We start from the raw sequence: 15,955 nt of genomic DNA, 5'->3' as shown, positions 1-15,955 counted from the left end.
TCTGTTAAACTTGCCTGACGTGGATACAATATTCAAACAGAAAGAACAATTTTCCATCATTTAGTTTTTTGACAAGTTACTTTTATAAATAATTGAAATCCCCTCCTTTATTTTGAAAGGGTATTCGTCAAAGTAAAAATATCATTTCAAATCCTTTTTATCATCCACTAAAAAATACATGTTACGTTAAATAATCACATATAAATAATATGAATAATTTACTGCCATCTTCTCAAGATATAATGTAGTAATTGTAAAATTTGTGAGAGGAACCTATGCTTTTCAGACTATGTTCGAGAAGAGCAAAAATTTGTGTGGGACATTTGGAGAAATTTGCTATTCACGTACATTTTTCCGCAGAACTTCTCTTCTCTGTGAATAGTACCAAACAGTCGACAGCGAAAACTGCGTTACTGTGATCGCTTCATTCATAATACCGGAGAAAGCATCCTCTTTCAGGGCGGAGGTAATATCCAAAGCATTTGACTGAATTACTTTTAATCGGCTGATATAAAATAACAATGAAAACAACGAGAAATACCACAGTAAGGGTCTTATTTAACGATTGCCCTGGAAACTTCACCGGCTACAGTAACAGGGAATGGAGCTCATGTGCTTTAGCCAACAATAGCTGTCGGTATTAGCTACCTTAGTGGAGACTGAATCCGCCCAACACTGCTGAGGTTTCACTTCGTTGTTGCATTTAATTTCAGAGTTGAAGATAACGAGGCAAAATGGCCAAACGGAGAATCACACAGGAGACCTTTGATGCTGCTGTCAGGGAAAACATGGAGGAGTTTGAGATGGACCCAGACGAGGCTTTGAGGGAGGCTGTGGAGCAGTTTGAGTCTCAAGGTAAATGTCACAGTTGGTTAATGTACACTGACTGTTACACACTTTGTCAGGGTGACACCGTGTCGGTTAAGATTGATATAAACTTCAGGCCGAATGACAAGGTAAGAGTTGCATGTCTATTGAAATTAAGTCACTGATGGTCAAGCTGCAGAAGACTGGAGCCATGAGCATGTGCAGTGCTCAGGAGGAAGACCACAGAGAAGGTTGTAGTGTAGATGAATGTAGTGAACGAGGATACACAGAAGGTTGGTGTGACGGAGAAGGATGCCAGTGATAGGGTGAGATGGAGGCAGACAATGCCCTGTGGCAACGGCTAAAGAGAGCAGCCAAAAGAAGAGGAGGAGGAGGAAGAAGATGTAAAGTGCTCATGAAACATGTGTCCTTTATTTTTTTGGTTCTGTCACATTTTATTTTGTTTTATGTTAAAATTTCTTTACTTTAAAGTTTTGCCTTATATTCTAACATCTGTAACATGTCATGTTATCTGTATGCATGCAGATGTTAGCCAAGATCAGGAATGTCAAACTCATTGTACATTGCAGGCCGCATACAGCCCACTTTGATCTTAAGTGTGCTGGACCATTGATACAGCTTTTTCTATTATTTTCACTACACATTTGATTCTGGGCCCTGGACTTAATGTTTGACAACTCTAGCCTTGATCCTTCATTTAATGGGAAGGTGAACTTACTATGCTGATAGACAGATTCCCTGTTTACTGCACTGTGCACTGCGAATTTTTAGTCTGTTTGAAAAAATCCAAAGTAAAAAATGTTTCAGTTTTTCCACATCAGCAGCATTAGAAACGGTCCAGATCATAAAACTCTGATTTTTGATCGGCCAAATCTAGATTAATCTCTGTTTTTGATTTGTGTAACCATTCTTTTACCTCTTTCACTGTGGTTTTATGATTAGTTCAGTTTGTCTGTTTGGTCACTGTATTACTCAAAACTTATGAAAGGATTGGCATGAAACTTTTTAGGAGAGGTGGAGCTTGGCCTAAAATTAAAGTGATTAAATTTTGGATTCGATTTGCATTGTGAGAGCAAAACTGAACATTTTGCAACATGTCTGTACAAGTACACTGTTACATCCCCACAAATAAGGTCTAGGGGTAGGTGTGGGGGGGCAGTAACAAATAGAACTGAAAGGCAGAAAAGGAAGCCAGTTGATGCATGGTGTGTAGGGGCTTTTCAGCAAAGGTATGCAGTCTTAAACTGGTCTTGCTTTATTTGTGTGCTTGTAAAAAAGAAGCAACATCCCTTTGTCTTTTTCCTTTTCAGTCTGTTCAAGTTTCATTCTCATGAATATGTCTTTGTAGCTGGTTCTCCTCAGTAACAGAGAGGGAAAACTGTACACAGACACACAGAGCACACACACAGACTTCTTTATTATCAAGCACAAAAGAAAAACGTTTGCTCAACCAGCTGCCCAGATTCAGAGCATTATTGTTTATGTGCTTTGCTCTGTTCTCTCGTCCTCTAGCACCCCTGCACTTACCATGTAGGGAAAGAGAGTATTTAGCAAATGCAAGTGTGCCATGCATTCAACCATCCCATCCCTTTCCCTCTTACAGCCAAGCTACAAACTATATCCCACTGCCACAATCCTCAATAAAGTAGCAAACTCTTCATAACTGGATCAGTTGGCTTCTTTTCTCTTCAGACTTTAATCAGCTATAATTTACTTTTACTGCTGCTGTCCCTCCTGTCCCCACAGTGACCCTCTCCATTTGCTTCTGCCATCTATCTGTCCGTTGCTCCATCCATCTATCTGTCCCCCTGGGCTGGAACCTATCCCAGCTTACCATAGTGCGGGAGGTAGGGTACATGCTGGACAGGTCGCCAGTCTGTTTCAGGAGTAACACAGAGAGAGAGACAACTATTCATCCTCACATTAACACATATGACACATTTAGAATCCCCAATTAATCCAACCCCACTAACTCCACGCCTTTGGACTGTGGGAGGAAGTTGGAGCACACACAGAGTTTAACTTTCCTTATTTTTTAAAGATAATGACAGATTAACTTTATGAATTCACTTATTTCTCAATCAAATGTGCACAAAGCACTGATACAAAGCTTCTTTTCTTTTTCTTTTTTTTTTACAAACAAATCTTCATATATAGATCCCGTGGCTGAGGTTTGCTGCTTCTAACAGAAGCTACAGTAAAGACATTTTGGGAATGTTGGGAAAGCAATAAGTACTAAAAAGTAATTTATTCCTTGTCCTTACTTTAATCAGCTTGAAGCCTCTGTCTTGAATAACAATTAACACATAAGGTTAGTCCACTTCTCGCCCAGCGAGACCTGTGAAAGGCTCCAGGCCCGTCAAATATGAAGAAGAGAGTGCACTGACACTCTGATAATTACAATAGCTTTTTTTTGTTGTTACTGCCACTTCTGAGATGTTAAAATGGTCAATAAAGAAGTTATGTTGCCCTTTGGAGCTTTTTTTTGTGAACTTCATGTTGTGCTGTGAGTCAGCATTAAATCTAATCGTATGTGTTCATGCAGGTGTGGACCTCAGTTGCATAGTGAAAGCTGTCCCAACATTATCATCGGCTGACAGTCAAGAAGAGCAGACACACGAGGTCCTACAGGTGAGTCTTGATCTGTTTTACTGAAAAGAGAATGCTTATTCCAAAGTTTTATCTATATTAAAAATGTTTTTTTTTAATCATTTCAGGCGTTGGAGTCCCTCCGAATTGGAAGAGACTCTGCTGGTGTGACAGCAGACCTAAAAAACTTCACTGAGCAGTGCTCACTGGGATTCGCCCAGCGGTACCTCGCTGCCCAGAAAGACGCCTACCCCGTCATCCTGTCTTACTGCAAAAAGAGCACGGAGGAGCAGGGAGCAGCATTAGCTGCGCTGTCTGCTCTGGCCGCGCTGACGGATGGACAGCCAGACTTGCTGGATGCAGAGGGCCGGCAGTTCCTATTGGATGTCCTTAAGAAGTACCAGGCAGAGTCTTCTGTTACACGGGTCGCCATCAGTGCCGTGCGGCACTGCTGTTTAAAGCACGAACAGAACAGGCAGGATTTTGTTAAAGGCGGCGTCCTGCCGCTGCTCACTGTTGCCATCACACAGCACGGTGAATGTGCGGAGATGGTTAAGGAGGCCTGCGCAACTCTCCGAGTCATGACCTTTGATGATGACGTGCGGGTTACGTTTGGGCACGCTCATGAACACGCCAAGAGTATTGTTCTTGAACACAGCGGACTGAAGGTGTTGATTGAGGCTGCCAAAGGTAAGGCCAGCTGATCATATCAATATAGATTTAGCTTCTGCGCTTTCTAGTCGCTTTGTATTTGCTGGTACACTTAAATAATTTTGATTTCTTGGATATCTTCCATGCAGCTCACCTTGGCAACACTTCTGTTTTGAGTGAGCTGTGTGCGACTTTATCCCGTCTGGCTGTACGGAATGAGTTCTGTCAAGACATCTGTGATATGGGTGGATTAAAACTCATGATGACTTTGCTCGCAGACAGCTATGAGTCAGCGGTAACGTACAAGAAGCAAAGATCGTGATGAGGATAGAGTCCAGGTTTGTTTTTTTTCGCTGAAGTGTTTGTCTTCCCGCAGGAGCTGGTTCGGCAGGTTCTTAGCGCGATCCGAGCCATAGCAGGAAATGATGACGTGAAAGACGCTGTTGTTAATGCCGGTGGAGTTCAGCTCATTGTCATCGCCATGAACAGGCACATGAGCAACTCTGCTGTGAGTGTCACTGTTGTACCTACATGTTAAATCATGCTAAATTGGTCTCTGTGCATTGAAACAAACAAACACACAAATGAGGGATACACTGACTGAAAGAATCCTCTAAGATGTTCTAAGATTGTGCTCACTTTCTGCCATAGGTGTGCGAGCAGGCTTGTGCATGCCTCTCTGTCCTTGCTCTACGTAAACCCAACAACTGCACGGCCATCATGGAGAATGGAGGTGCCTTGGCTGCCCTGCAGGCTATGAAGACTCATACCGATGTGGTGAACGTGCAGGTAAGATCATGTCGTCAGTGAACAATATGCTCCCTGGGATCTGGAGTCTTTGTGACTGTGATTCACGTTTGGTGTTCTGCTCTTTACAGAAACAAGGGTGTATGGTGCTCAGAAATCTGGTCGCACGAATGCGTAACTTCAGCCAGCCAATCTTGGAGATGGGAGCAGAAGCGCTGATAGCCCAGGCGCTGCAGAACCATCAAGACTGCGGTGATGTAGGCAAAGCGGCCCTGAGAGATCTGGGATGTCAGGTGGAGCTTCGGGAGCTGTGGACCGGCAAACATGGCAGCCTTACCAACTGAAAGTGGAGCACAGCACCACTGCAGAAGGTTCGCAAGGAATGTTCAACACACCTTGCAGGGATGGGGTGGGGGTTTAATAGCAGACATTCAGTCCCGCCCACTGTGATTTCATTTCCCGGCAGAGGTTTAGGTGAGGCTTAACCATCAACTGCCATTGCATGCAGCCACATGATGAAGGAGAGACGCTGGTGATGTCAGTCTTCCTTCCATATTCGTATGAAAAAATAAAATAGCTTGTTAGTTAGCCACTTAACCACTAAAGTACAACAATCAATAGCCATAGACAGTATAAAAGATGGCTGTCGCTACCGTGATGTCACTCAGTGATTTGTGAAGCCCTGTTTTGATGCCTCAAGCTGAGAGTTTTTGCCATCACCATCTTGATGTTTTGAAATCAGACGTGATGAGTGAGGGAGGGAACTGTGACAGCACGTGCTTACTGGCAATCAATCACAGTTGTTTAGCTAATGAGATTATCTTGAATAATCTTCGTTTCTGACACTTAAGATGACCAAAATTTACAAAATAGACTGAGTTTTTATTCAGTATGTCCTAAAATATGTGACAGAGCCCATAAAATCATCAGTTTATGGTTTACAAAAGTCAAGATTGTTGTTCTTTTTCCCTTTTCGACTTCTATAGGACTATGGGATAGTATTTTTGTAGGCACAGATGATGCCTTATGGTGTCCATTAAAATTAATCCAGGTTTAAGATACCATGTTTGATACTTTGTTAGTAGTACTGATAGCCAGTAGCCTAGCTAGCTGAAGTAAGACAAAAAACATTTGAAAGCATATGAAGAAAAGCTTTCAGCTTTAGTTTCACATCTGGTTGAAAACATGTGGTCATTAAATGCATGAAGAGGGACAAAGAAGGGTGTGCTTTAGGGTGTGGCAGGCTTGTAAATGAGAAAGTGCCCTGACCCTTGTTATCTCGGTGAGTCCACCCCTCTCTTGTCTTGTCAGGTTTGAAAATACAAAGATAGTGAGACTCGAGGCTTCAAGATGATTTTTTTTAACCAGCAATTTAATTTGCTGTATTTCAAATAAAAGTTACAACAACCTGTGGCCCTAGGGTTTTCTTTGAGGTCTGTAAACACAGCAGATGTAAATGGGTTTAATCTTACCCACAATCTATCCCTGTTTTAGTGGTAGCCCAGCTAAAATCTGCCCACATTTCACATTTGAACCAACAACATTGGCCCTGTTCTACTTGCCACAAACACTTAAATATGTCTCCCTGAGTGCAATTTTGGCTAAAATGTAATCCTGTCATGTTTATATCTAACATATAAACATAGTAGAAGCAAATACTCTCTTAGTGAGGCATATTTGCACAGTACATTTGCTGAAAAGCATTTCAGCCAGTGTGAATCAACACACGACCAGTCACGATGCTTTTGCAAGAATCGAAAGTGTTTTCCAGTATAAATAAGTACAAAAAGGCCTTTGTAGTGCTGTTGTATGCGTTTTTATTATTTATGTAAAACTTTTTTTTTTTAAGTGTTTTTGTAAAATGTTGTATGAGTGCATTTGCTGCTATGCAACTGCTCTGTAAGTGGTGACTTATTTCCTGTGTTGGCAGGGCCAAATTGTACATGTTTTGAATGCCTTACACATGCTTTACTTTTAGTTTGTAAATTTGTCATTAAAGTTTAACACAGTATGATACCATCTTCTGTTATCTAGCTGTGTGTGATAGTAACAGACCCTGTATCTCTAGCAAGAAACTGCAGGAGGCCCACTGCCTGCTAAGTGGCTCTCCTACTCACGCCCCTCTAACTGACCTATCCAAGCGTGCCGCACCTCACTGAGACTTCATTTCCCACAATGCACCTGCGCTCGTCCTTGTCAAACCTCACTGTGGTCATTGCGAACCGCCTCGCCTGGCTGACAGGAGTAGTAACGGCAGAGCCCACAATGGAGGAAGCCTGTCACTTAGAGTCACTGCAGCTCTAGAGCATGTGAGAAACGTATTTTAAAAGGCACCTTCAACATTAGGACACATTTCCAGTCAAGACATTAGCTCATGGTTAACATTTGCAGTACGCTGTTACCGAGAAAATAGACGCGAATTAAACGGCGGGCTAACGGCTAGCTTACCTTACTTAACCTGGTATTTGGCTAACTTAGAAATAACTCCTGAAGAAACTGCTAACCGGTGTCGGCTTTATAAGGTAAGCAATGTGTTTGTGTAAGCAGTGACAGGTCGCTGCTTCAGAGGGTGGCTGTGTTTTGTTTGCGGGCATGTGTCGACAGGTTTGGAGCAGCGGGCAGAAACAGAAAGGCGAGGCATGGTGATCGTTTAATGAATAAGTGTCCACTTCTACTGCAGTAATGTTGACTTGTAACCATGCTTTGGTTTACAGTTTAATAAATGCCGAGGCAAATGGCAACATATGGGACACGGCGCTGTTACAAAACTGATGTATTAAGGAGGCAGGCAACATGAGCAGCTCATGATGTTGATGATCCACTTCTCTCCAGCAACACTACACTCTTACATTTGCTGATTATTCAGATAATCCGCAGATAATTGTGATGCCTTTTGAGTATTTATGCTTATGTATTTTCTGTTTCCCACAGCTAGCATGTGGTCATATTTTGCTCTCAACTTTTTCCACTTAGACTTCCAATAATTTTCATGGACTTATTCTTGATAAATACAGCACAAAATTAAACCCACGCTTTACCCATAAGTATTAAGTTGCCTTTTTTGACTCCCTTATTCTTGATAATACACTTTCTATAAAATCTCCACTGCTGCATGTGTATAGCATGGGAATGCTGTCCTGTATTACAGAGTAATGAAGCCTAAGGCACACAAATTAGACATAGCAGGACAGAAACAAGTGAGGAATAAGGAACTGTAAGATGATATGCATGGGGAAAGAAGCTTTAGGGAGGGGTGTGAGATGGCCTGAGATTTGGGATGGTGGCTGCTGTGAAAAGGTGGGTACAAGGCCTGTTGCACTGCTGCCAGTATTTGCTGCCTCTGACCCAACTTTTGAGCCAACCCTCCGTTTACAGTTTCACTGTTGTCTCTCGCCAGCCTCTCACTGCTTCTTCTTGAACTCTGGTGTTTCTAAGGGCTGTTTTGTTAATGTTTTAACAAATATTCAGCATCCACAAATCCTGTACTGAGCCTGTATGTATATCAAAAACTAAGTGACCCATATTCTCTGTAATAATATAAATCTGAAAGGGCAGATCATCACTTAATCATATCAGTGCCAGTATTAGTTTGTTGGCAAAACTGTAAACAAGAAAAACTTTTAGGGCAAGTCAGCTGTTCATCATGCTTGAAGAATTATACAGCAGAAAATGAATGTTACACAACAGATAAACATTAGTCATAGTCATAAGCAGATTTGATCTTATACTGATGAAGTATCCGTGTGTCCCATGATGACAAAAAACAAACAACACAAATGAGTAAAATTCTTCACATGAAAACCCAAAGAAAAAGAGTTGCTGATCATTTTCATTCTTTCTTCTGAATGTGTGAAACTTGTAGATCTTGTGTAGACTGGATGTGAATTACTAATTTGCATCTTGTTGTTGGTGTTCCTTCAGCTCAGGTTTAGATATTTGATAGCTTTGGACTTGATAAAGCAGAGTGGATGGGTTGAACATTACATGAATATGTGATCTATGTGGTGAAGTGATTAGTTCTTTAAAGCCATGCAAATACCTCTATTGTTAAAATCAGTGAGTTCACTCTAAATAATGTTTGTCTTCTAAAGGTCAACTTGTCTTTATCGATGAGATCTGGAGGATTGTCCTGAATGTTCAAAGTTGTGGTTACACTGCAAACTTGTTTCCAGCAAGGGAGAGGATTCAGGAGTGCTTGTGTCACTCAGACACCTTTCACCTACAAGTCCTCTGTCCTTCAGGAGTGATCTATTGTGCCTCCACTTAGCTGCAGTTTTCATGAGGGCAGGTGGTTCAGAGTAAGTGGGCTATTCTTGAGGTAGTTATTCACATCGGTGTGTATTGTATTTCTAGTTTATTGTGTACAGATAAACATCTTGTTTCTCAACTCATGTTGTAAGCATATAAGAAAGAGGGCGGTTAAGTAGAATAGATTTGAGACCAGACTTTGATTCTGTGGTACTTGTTATGATTCATTGAGGCCATAAATAATCATGCAGTCTAATTAGAGCACTGGTTATCAAACTGTGGCGGGTGGACAATCAGGTAAAAGGACATAAGAATATTTTAGAGAAAATAAACAAAGAGTGGATGACAGTGCTGACGTCATATTCTTTTTGTTCTGATTCATTAAAAGTTGTGTAATGTGGAGTATGAACATTTTTTTCTGAGGTGAGGCATACCAGGAAAAAGGGTTTTCAAACAACTTCCATGCTGTAACAGGAAAATCTGTTTAAAAATACTTAGACTGACATGAAACTTAACTGTGTTTGTTTTTCCTCTTTTTTTCCTTCTTCCCTGTAGCTTCTAGCCTCCTGTACTCCCCACCAGCATCACCGCTGTGCTTGGTTCATAATCCTCGGGGATGGGGAGTGGAGTCCAGGAACAACGGGCATCACTCACACAGGGTGAAGTGCTCCCACTGGCTTCCTCCAGTCAGTCAGAGGTGAGCACATTTATACAGGATCAGGGTAATCATACAGCTCAGGTTTGTTAATAAATTTTATTTAATTGTGACTAATTGTGTTTAGAGGAAAAAAAGTCATTATTGTGTTAATGTTGACATTCCAGGGGGTTGTACAATTATTTCTGGAGTCAGCCATTTTTGTCACCCCCAACGGATTCTGGCAGATAGCTGCCCCTTCCTGAGTCCAGTTCTGCCGGAGGTTTCTTCCTGTTAAAATGAAGTTTTTCCTTCACACTGTTACCAGGTTTTTGCAGTTAGGGGGTCGTTTAATTGTTGGGGTTTTATCTGCGTTATTGTAGGGACTTTATCTTACTAACTGAACTATTAAATTGAATAGTTAGACAGTTTAGCTAGATATATTTATTTGCATGCATGCATTTCTAAAATTGTGTATGTGTGTAATGGATATATAAATATGCCTTATGTTATCATACAGTTATGTTTAAATGGGTTTACTCACATGATTATTCATTCCCCCACAGTTGTCCCATCACTTCTGTGATTGCATCCTATCAAGTCATATGTTATTTGCAGAATATAGTGGCATTGTAACACTATTTTAGTACTGTACTGTGCACTAGAGACCCCTCATTCTGTTAGCTGAAAATGAAATTCATGAACTGAGCAGGTCTTTGGAGCTTCATGACCCCTCTGTTTCATTTAACCACATCTGCTTCTATTTGGGAGGTTTTGTTAGCTGGTTAGTTATTTGTCAACTGTTATCCTGATGTAACCCCTGCTTACTGATCAACACTATAGCAAACACAACAATTTGCAAATGTACAGTGTCTCTGTTTGAACCTAAAATGTGATTATTTGTCTTTGCAGGGGATGAAACAGACTCGGTCTGTTATCAACTCGCTCTTTTCGGGGGCTTTAGCAGGAGCTGTAGCCAAGACAGCTGTCGCCCCATTGGACAGAACTAAAATCATCTTCCAAGGCAAGCTGGCTGCTCTGCTAATTTACAACAGTGACCTGAATAAAGGACATATGTGATTACATCTTGTTGGGACTAGTGTGGAAATACCTAAAAAATCATATTATTGATATTACTTAAAAAGTGACTGGACTTGTGAGAAACACTGCAGATTTTTTAAAGAATCTCTATTTTTAACATCTTTGATTTTATTTTCTGTTTATGCCATTTGTATGTGTACAGCACTTTGTGAACCCTGGTTTATTTTAAAGTGCTGTACAAATAAGGGTGGTATGGTTTTTATATTGTTTATGTATTTTGTTTTTCAGTGTCTTCTGCAAGATTCTCTGCCAAGGTATGTTTGAGCATGCTTCCTATTTATAAGCGTTTTTTTTGTTGTTTGTTTGTTTTTTTAGTTTTTATTTAGCAGAAATAAAACTGGGTACACATATTTGTGCATCATGTTAATTTCGTGTTAATGTGAGCAAGTATATCTTTGTGCACACTGAATTAAAGGAAGCTTACAGGTTGATCTACCGCACCTACCTGATGGAGGGCTTCTTCAGTTTGTGGAGGGGAAACTCTGCCACCATGGTGCGAGTCATCCCGTACGCTGCCATCCAGTTTTGCGCACACGAGCAGTACAAGGGCCTGCTGGGAGGCTACTATGGCTTTCAGGGAAAGTACGTATTTGTGTTTTGCTTGTTTATGAAATGTTTTCTTATGTAAAGACATAAAAGGGCTGAAGTGCTGACGGGTTTTTTCCTTTTTTTGGTTGCAGTGCCCTACCTCCAGTCCCAAGGTTGCTGGCTGGGTCCATGGCTGGTACCACTGCCGCCATGATGACATATCCTCTTGATATGGTGCGTGCGAGGATGGCTGTAACGCCAAAGGAAATGTAAGCCAACTTTGAAGTTATTATAAATTGTCTTCTGGGCATAGTTGGGGAGTTTGTTAATAGCATCAGCAAAACAATCCAAGGGTCATGAAACATGGTTAATGTTTAGGGTAGTTATACATACACTCACTTTGCCACTACATTAGGTACACCTTGCTTGTACTGGGCTAGACCTCCTTTTGTCTTCAGAGCTGTGTAATTGTGTTTTAAATCAATTTCTTGAGTCATTTATAGATTTTTATGTGTCGCTATGTCACTTTAGACAAATTCATCACTAAAAACCTGAAATGTTGTTCATTTGTTTTGAGAATAAACATAGTTGGTTGTGCAACCATAATGCAGAAGATATTACTACAGCACATTTTCACATCTTCACTGTATAGTCAGCTGGGGTATTGTGTGATCCTATTTAGCCTCTAATGGACTTTAACTGCACACTTGTGCAGACTGAGTCAACTTCTATGATCTAAGATGTAAAGTACAATTTTTTTTCTTTTCTTCTGAATTTCTCATCCATCTTTTACTAAAACACATTTATATTTTTAATATTTTTCTGTTTTAGGTACAGTAACATTCTGCATGTGTTTGTGCGGATCTCTCGAGAAGAGGGCATGAAAACACTGTATCGAGGCTTTACTCCCACCATACTGGGTGTTGCCCCCTATGCTGGCCTCAGCTTCTTTACCTATGAGACACTGAAGAAGTTGCATGCAGGTATTCAACAGCCACATGTTTATCTGTATTGATCTAGCCCTGTTCCTTTCCTTCTGTGCACAGCTGCTGTTCATGTACAGTACTTAAACCTCACACGTTTCTCTTCCACGCAGAGCACAGCGGCCGCCAGCAGCCCTACTCATACGAACGCCTGGCTTTTGGAGCCTGTGCAGGTCTCATCGGCCAGTCTGCGTCTTACCCTCTGGATGTAGTACGGCGGCGGATGCAGACTGCGGGTGTCACAGGTCACACGTACCGCACCATCCTGGGGACCATGAGGGAGATTGTGTCCGAGGAAGGGGTTATCCGCGGACTCTACAAAGGTCTCAGTATGAACTGGGTTAAAGGACCTATTGCAGTGGGGATTAGCTTCACCACCTTTGACCTCACTCAGATTCTCTTGAAGAAGCTTCATCAAATGGGTTATACTTCTCCATAATAATGACAAAGAGAGTTGAAAATGGGGGTAGAGGGTTGAGTAGATCCCTGTAAGCCCACTCTGGTGAGACAGAAGAGGAAGCAAGAGTGAAAAATGGGTATTGCTGGTTAAAAGCAAATAGCACAGTGGCTCAGGATGCGTGGGTAATAAAAATTTATTCTCTCGCTTTGTCTGTGTGTAACAGAGGTAAGTTGGATAGTATGCCTTGTTATCATGTACATCTAAGTGCAATATCATCAATACGTTTGTGTGTACACATGAATTGTAATGTTCCTACCCTCTCAGTACATTTGTAATCCAGAGAGTTAAAAGGTACACACACACAGCTGCCATGTGTATCATTTTAAATCTTTTACTTTCCAGTGCAATGCTGGTTTCCACTCATTTCCCATGAGTTTTAAAAAATGCATTCATTTAATAAGAGTAAGATATGCCCTTGTTGAGATTTGTTTTGAGGAAATTTATTTTAAGAAAATGTACCAAAGGTTATGACGTTAGTTAATGCAAATTATATGCCATAAATGGTGTTGTAGTATGTTTAAGTGTGATAGCAGCTTTGTAACTGCTATCAAATGGTTTGATTTAGTTTGAGCTGAAATATTAAAAGCTCACAGTCTAGTGTTTTTTTCAGTGGCACTCCTGAAGATTGAATTCACAGTTTTATTAGTTGTTTAGTTGTGTTTTATGGTGGTGCCAACAAAAAAGAATTACCAGTGCCCATAGTGTTTTTTAGAAAGTTTTCATCACATATCGATTGTTTTTCACTTTAATCATGTCATAGGCTTTAGATTCATATCTGAAGTATAAATACAGATACTACAGTTACTCCAGCTAAACTATTGGGGCCTTTTCACTGCTGGAACCACTTCCCCTAAGAACTAGGAACATTTGGGAGGCTGTTTTGGATGTTTTTTTTTTTCTTTCTAATAAGCTCTGAAACATCAATGGAAAAGAGAGTATTGTAGAAACACAGACAAGTAACAATATGAAGGAACCTTGTAGTTCTTTGGGAAAAAGTTCCTGGGACTCCAGCGTCTCAGTTTTAGTGGAAATATGCTTATTGGTTCTCAGCCCTAAGTAACGCACATCAAGTAGTTAGGTCATCCCCCAAATGTGAGATGTTACACACTGATATTTAGAAAGAACAGCTAAACATGTACACACCCTCTTTGTGACGTTTAGAGTGTCTCATGGTTGCTGACACAGTCTGAGAGGTGTTGCTTTTACATATGTCATTTATCTGTGGTGGTGTTTTTAAAAAGTACAGTATATCAAGAGGCATTTTTATATCTTCACCCTCATATGTGTCGCTGATGTTGGACACACACAAAGTACACACATTACACAAATGTGTCTTCCATTTGCTGCCAGCGTGACAGCTGTGCAGTCTGTCTCTTCGCTGCCATTCCCGGCTGTTTTGTTTTTGAAAACATGACTTGACACTAGACTGTGACATGTCACTGGAATGACTTTAAATCTCCTGGTTAGGGAGGAGGACTCAGTGTAGAGCTTTTAGCAGTATTTGCTAACTTGACTGGAAATATGCAAACACATAGTGAAGAGATCATTTGAGTTCTGTTACAAAGATAATTTAGTTCTCAGTATTGTACTTTACCTCAGCACACAATCACGTGTTTTTCTAATCGTCACATATCAATTAGAAGTGTTAATGTAGAGTTGTGGCAGCAGATGGGACTTGGAGCTTGTTTGAATGATGCAGATGAACATTTTGACAGTACTGATGCAGGCTCATAGAAACTGAGCAGTGTCAATAGTTTCTATACTTGGACCTTACATACCAAGGCAGAACGGCTGAGCTGGGTGAGCAGATGAGTAGAGCCAAGCGGAGCAAAGGGCATGAGGTGTCATCTGTAACAGGAATAAGAAGCAAGGCTTGTGACTGAAACTCAGCAGTGAATTTGAAAGATTTATATTTTTAAATATGTACAATTGTTTAATTGATGGGCAGCACGGTGGTTAGCACTGTTGCCGCACAGCAAGAAGAGTTCAATTCCACCATCAGGCCGGGGTCTTTCTGTGTGGAGTTTGCATGTTCTCCCCGTCCTCCCACCGTCCAAAGACATGCAGCTTGTGGGGATAGGTTAATTGGATAATCCAAATTACCACTAGGTGTGAATGTGCGAGTGAATGTGAGTGCGAATGGTTGTCTGTCCCTGTGTGTTGGCCCTGCGACAGACTGGCGACCTGTCCAGGGTGTACCCCGCCTTGCGCCCTATGACAGCTGGGATAGGCTCCAGCGCCCCCCGCGACCCTGAAAAGGATAAGCGGAAGCGAATGGATGGATGGATGTTTAATTGATGATTAAAAAATGGGAAGATTAATCACCAAAACGAGAAAACCTAATCTGACTGATGACAGTGCCCAAAGTAATATTCTGATCTTAGACCAGCAGATAACCTCACCAAATAATAATTAACAACATGAGAAATACTAATAGTTTAGAAAATAGCTTTTGAGATTTGGAAAATGTTTCAGTTTATTAAAATGCAATCACTTAATTTTTTTTTTTAAATCTACTTGTTGGTTTATCCAGGGACAGATTCACTGCTAAAGCATAATGATAATTGTTCCATTGTTAGTGCCTACAAGACATCAGCGTACTCAGTGTGATATAGGTATTATTCTTTTTGGATAGTTTTAAACATGTTTTTCCAAAATAAAAGTAAAAGTAATGAGCACAGCTGGGATTGAAACCACAAACTTCTTTTTAAATAAATAAACACGTCAGAGGTGAAGTCTAAGTAAAGTAAGATCCACTTCTTCTTTTTTTTCTATTTTCCCATTTTGTGCAGATTTGTAATGCACGTCGTGATGTGATTACTGAATTTAGTACAGTAACTCGTTACATTACTGTGTTGCTGAACAATGTAACACACTGACAAATAGCTAAGCATAACAAATGTTAATGAAATCTGTTTATGTTTTTTATGTCTGAAAGAAAAAGAAAATATCAGCCTATATATCAAATTTTTAAATCAACAAATATCGGCATCGCTCTTAAAAATATCTGGGAGGGGAGGTTTTACAGGGAGTTTTACAATCCCTACACTCCTGTATCCTGCCTTCTCTGGAAATCATTTTCTCATTTTCTTTGTCTGCTCGTGGAAATTGTTTGTTGGAATTAATGTAGCGTTCAGGTGATCTCCTGAACATAACACAATATTTTGACTTTAGTTGACCTCTGTA

General features: G+C 40.7%; 2 protein-coding genes across 5 annotated transcripts; both read left to right on the top strand.

Annotated features, from left to right (window-relative positions):
• The first annotated feature begins 331 nt into the window (after positions 1-331).
• armc6 (armadillo repeat containing 6) lies at positions 332-6,836 on the top strand. Of its 2 annotated transcripts, none has more exons than XM_082512283.1 (8): positions 332-466; positions 714-855; positions 3,374-3,459; positions 3,546-4,107; positions 4,218-4,363; positions 4,445-4,576; positions 4,720-4,857; positions 4,947-6,836. In XM_082512283.1, the coding sequence occupies exons 2-8, from the start codon at positions 735-737 to the stop codon at positions 5,157-5,159; spliced, it is 1,398 nt and encodes a 465-aa protein (XP_082368409.1). In that variant the 5' UTR covers positions 332-466; positions 714-734; the 3' UTR covers positions 5,160-6,836. The 2 variants fall into 2 exon arrangements, with proteins under 2 accessions (XP_082368409.1, XP_082368410.1); XM_082512284.1 differs by lacking the exon at positions 332-466 and adding an exon at positions 467-545.
• A 45-nt stretch (positions 6,837-6,881) lies between these two features.
• Positions 6,882-13,371, top strand: slc25a42 (solute carrier family 25 member 42). Of its 3 annotated transcripts, XM_082512289.1 has the most exons (9): positions 6,882-7,337; positions 8,907-9,113; positions 9,619-9,760; positions 10,610-10,721; positions 11,027-11,052; positions 11,214-11,380; positions 11,479-11,595; positions 12,158-12,309; positions 12,423-13,371. In XM_082512289.1, the coding sequence occupies exons 3-9, from the start codon at positions 9,680-9,682 to the stop codon at positions 12,746-12,748; spliced, it is 981 nt and encodes a 326-aa protein (XP_082368415.1). In that variant the 5' UTR covers positions 6,882-7,337; positions 8,907-9,113; positions 9,619-9,679; the 3' UTR covers positions 12,749-13,371. The 3 variants fall into 3 exon arrangements, with proteins under 3 accessions (XP_082368415.1, XP_082368416.1, XP_082368414.1); XM_082512290.1 differs by lacking the exon at positions 8,907-9,113 and having other exon boundaries at positions 6,882-7,124; XM_082512288.1 differs by lacking the exon at positions 8,907-9,113.
• The last annotated feature ends 2,584 nt before the right edge of the window (positions 13,372-15,955 follow it).

This window comes from Aulonocara stuartgranti (genome assembly GCF_965226115.1).
Source record: "Aulonocara stuartgranti genome assembly, chromosome: 18".
NCBI lineage: Eukaryota > Metazoa > Chordata > Actinopteri > Cichliformes > Cichlidae > Aulonocara > Aulonocara stuartgranti.
The sequence above is the reverse complement of the archived record's forward strand: the minus strand, read 5'-3'. Positions and strand labels throughout refer to the sequence as shown.

Coding starts and splice junctions, on each gene's coding strand:
- armc6 (XM_082512283.1), top strand. CDS start 735: ATGGCCAAACGGAGAATCACACAGGAGACCTTTGATGCTGCTGTCAGG. Junction 4,108..4,217: donor GTTGATTGAGGCTGCCAAAG/GTAAGGCCAGCT, acceptor TCTTCCATGCAG/CTCACCTTGGCAACACTTCT. Junction 4,577..4,719: donor GGCACATGAGCAACTCTGCT/GTGAGTGTCACT, acceptor TTTCTGCCATAG/GTGTGCGAGCAGGCTTGTGC.
- slc25a42 (XM_082512290.1), top strand. CDS start 9,680: ATGGGGAGTGGAGTCCAGGAACAACGGGCATCACTCACACAGGGTGAA. Junction 11,053..11,213: donor CTGCAAGATTCTCTGCCAAG/GTATGTTTGAGC, acceptor ACTGAATTAAAG/GAAGCTTACAGGTTGATCTA. Junction 11,596..12,157: donor GCTGTAACGCCAAAGGAAAT/GTAAGCCAACTT, acceptor TTTCTGTTTTAG/GTACAGTAACATTCTGCATG.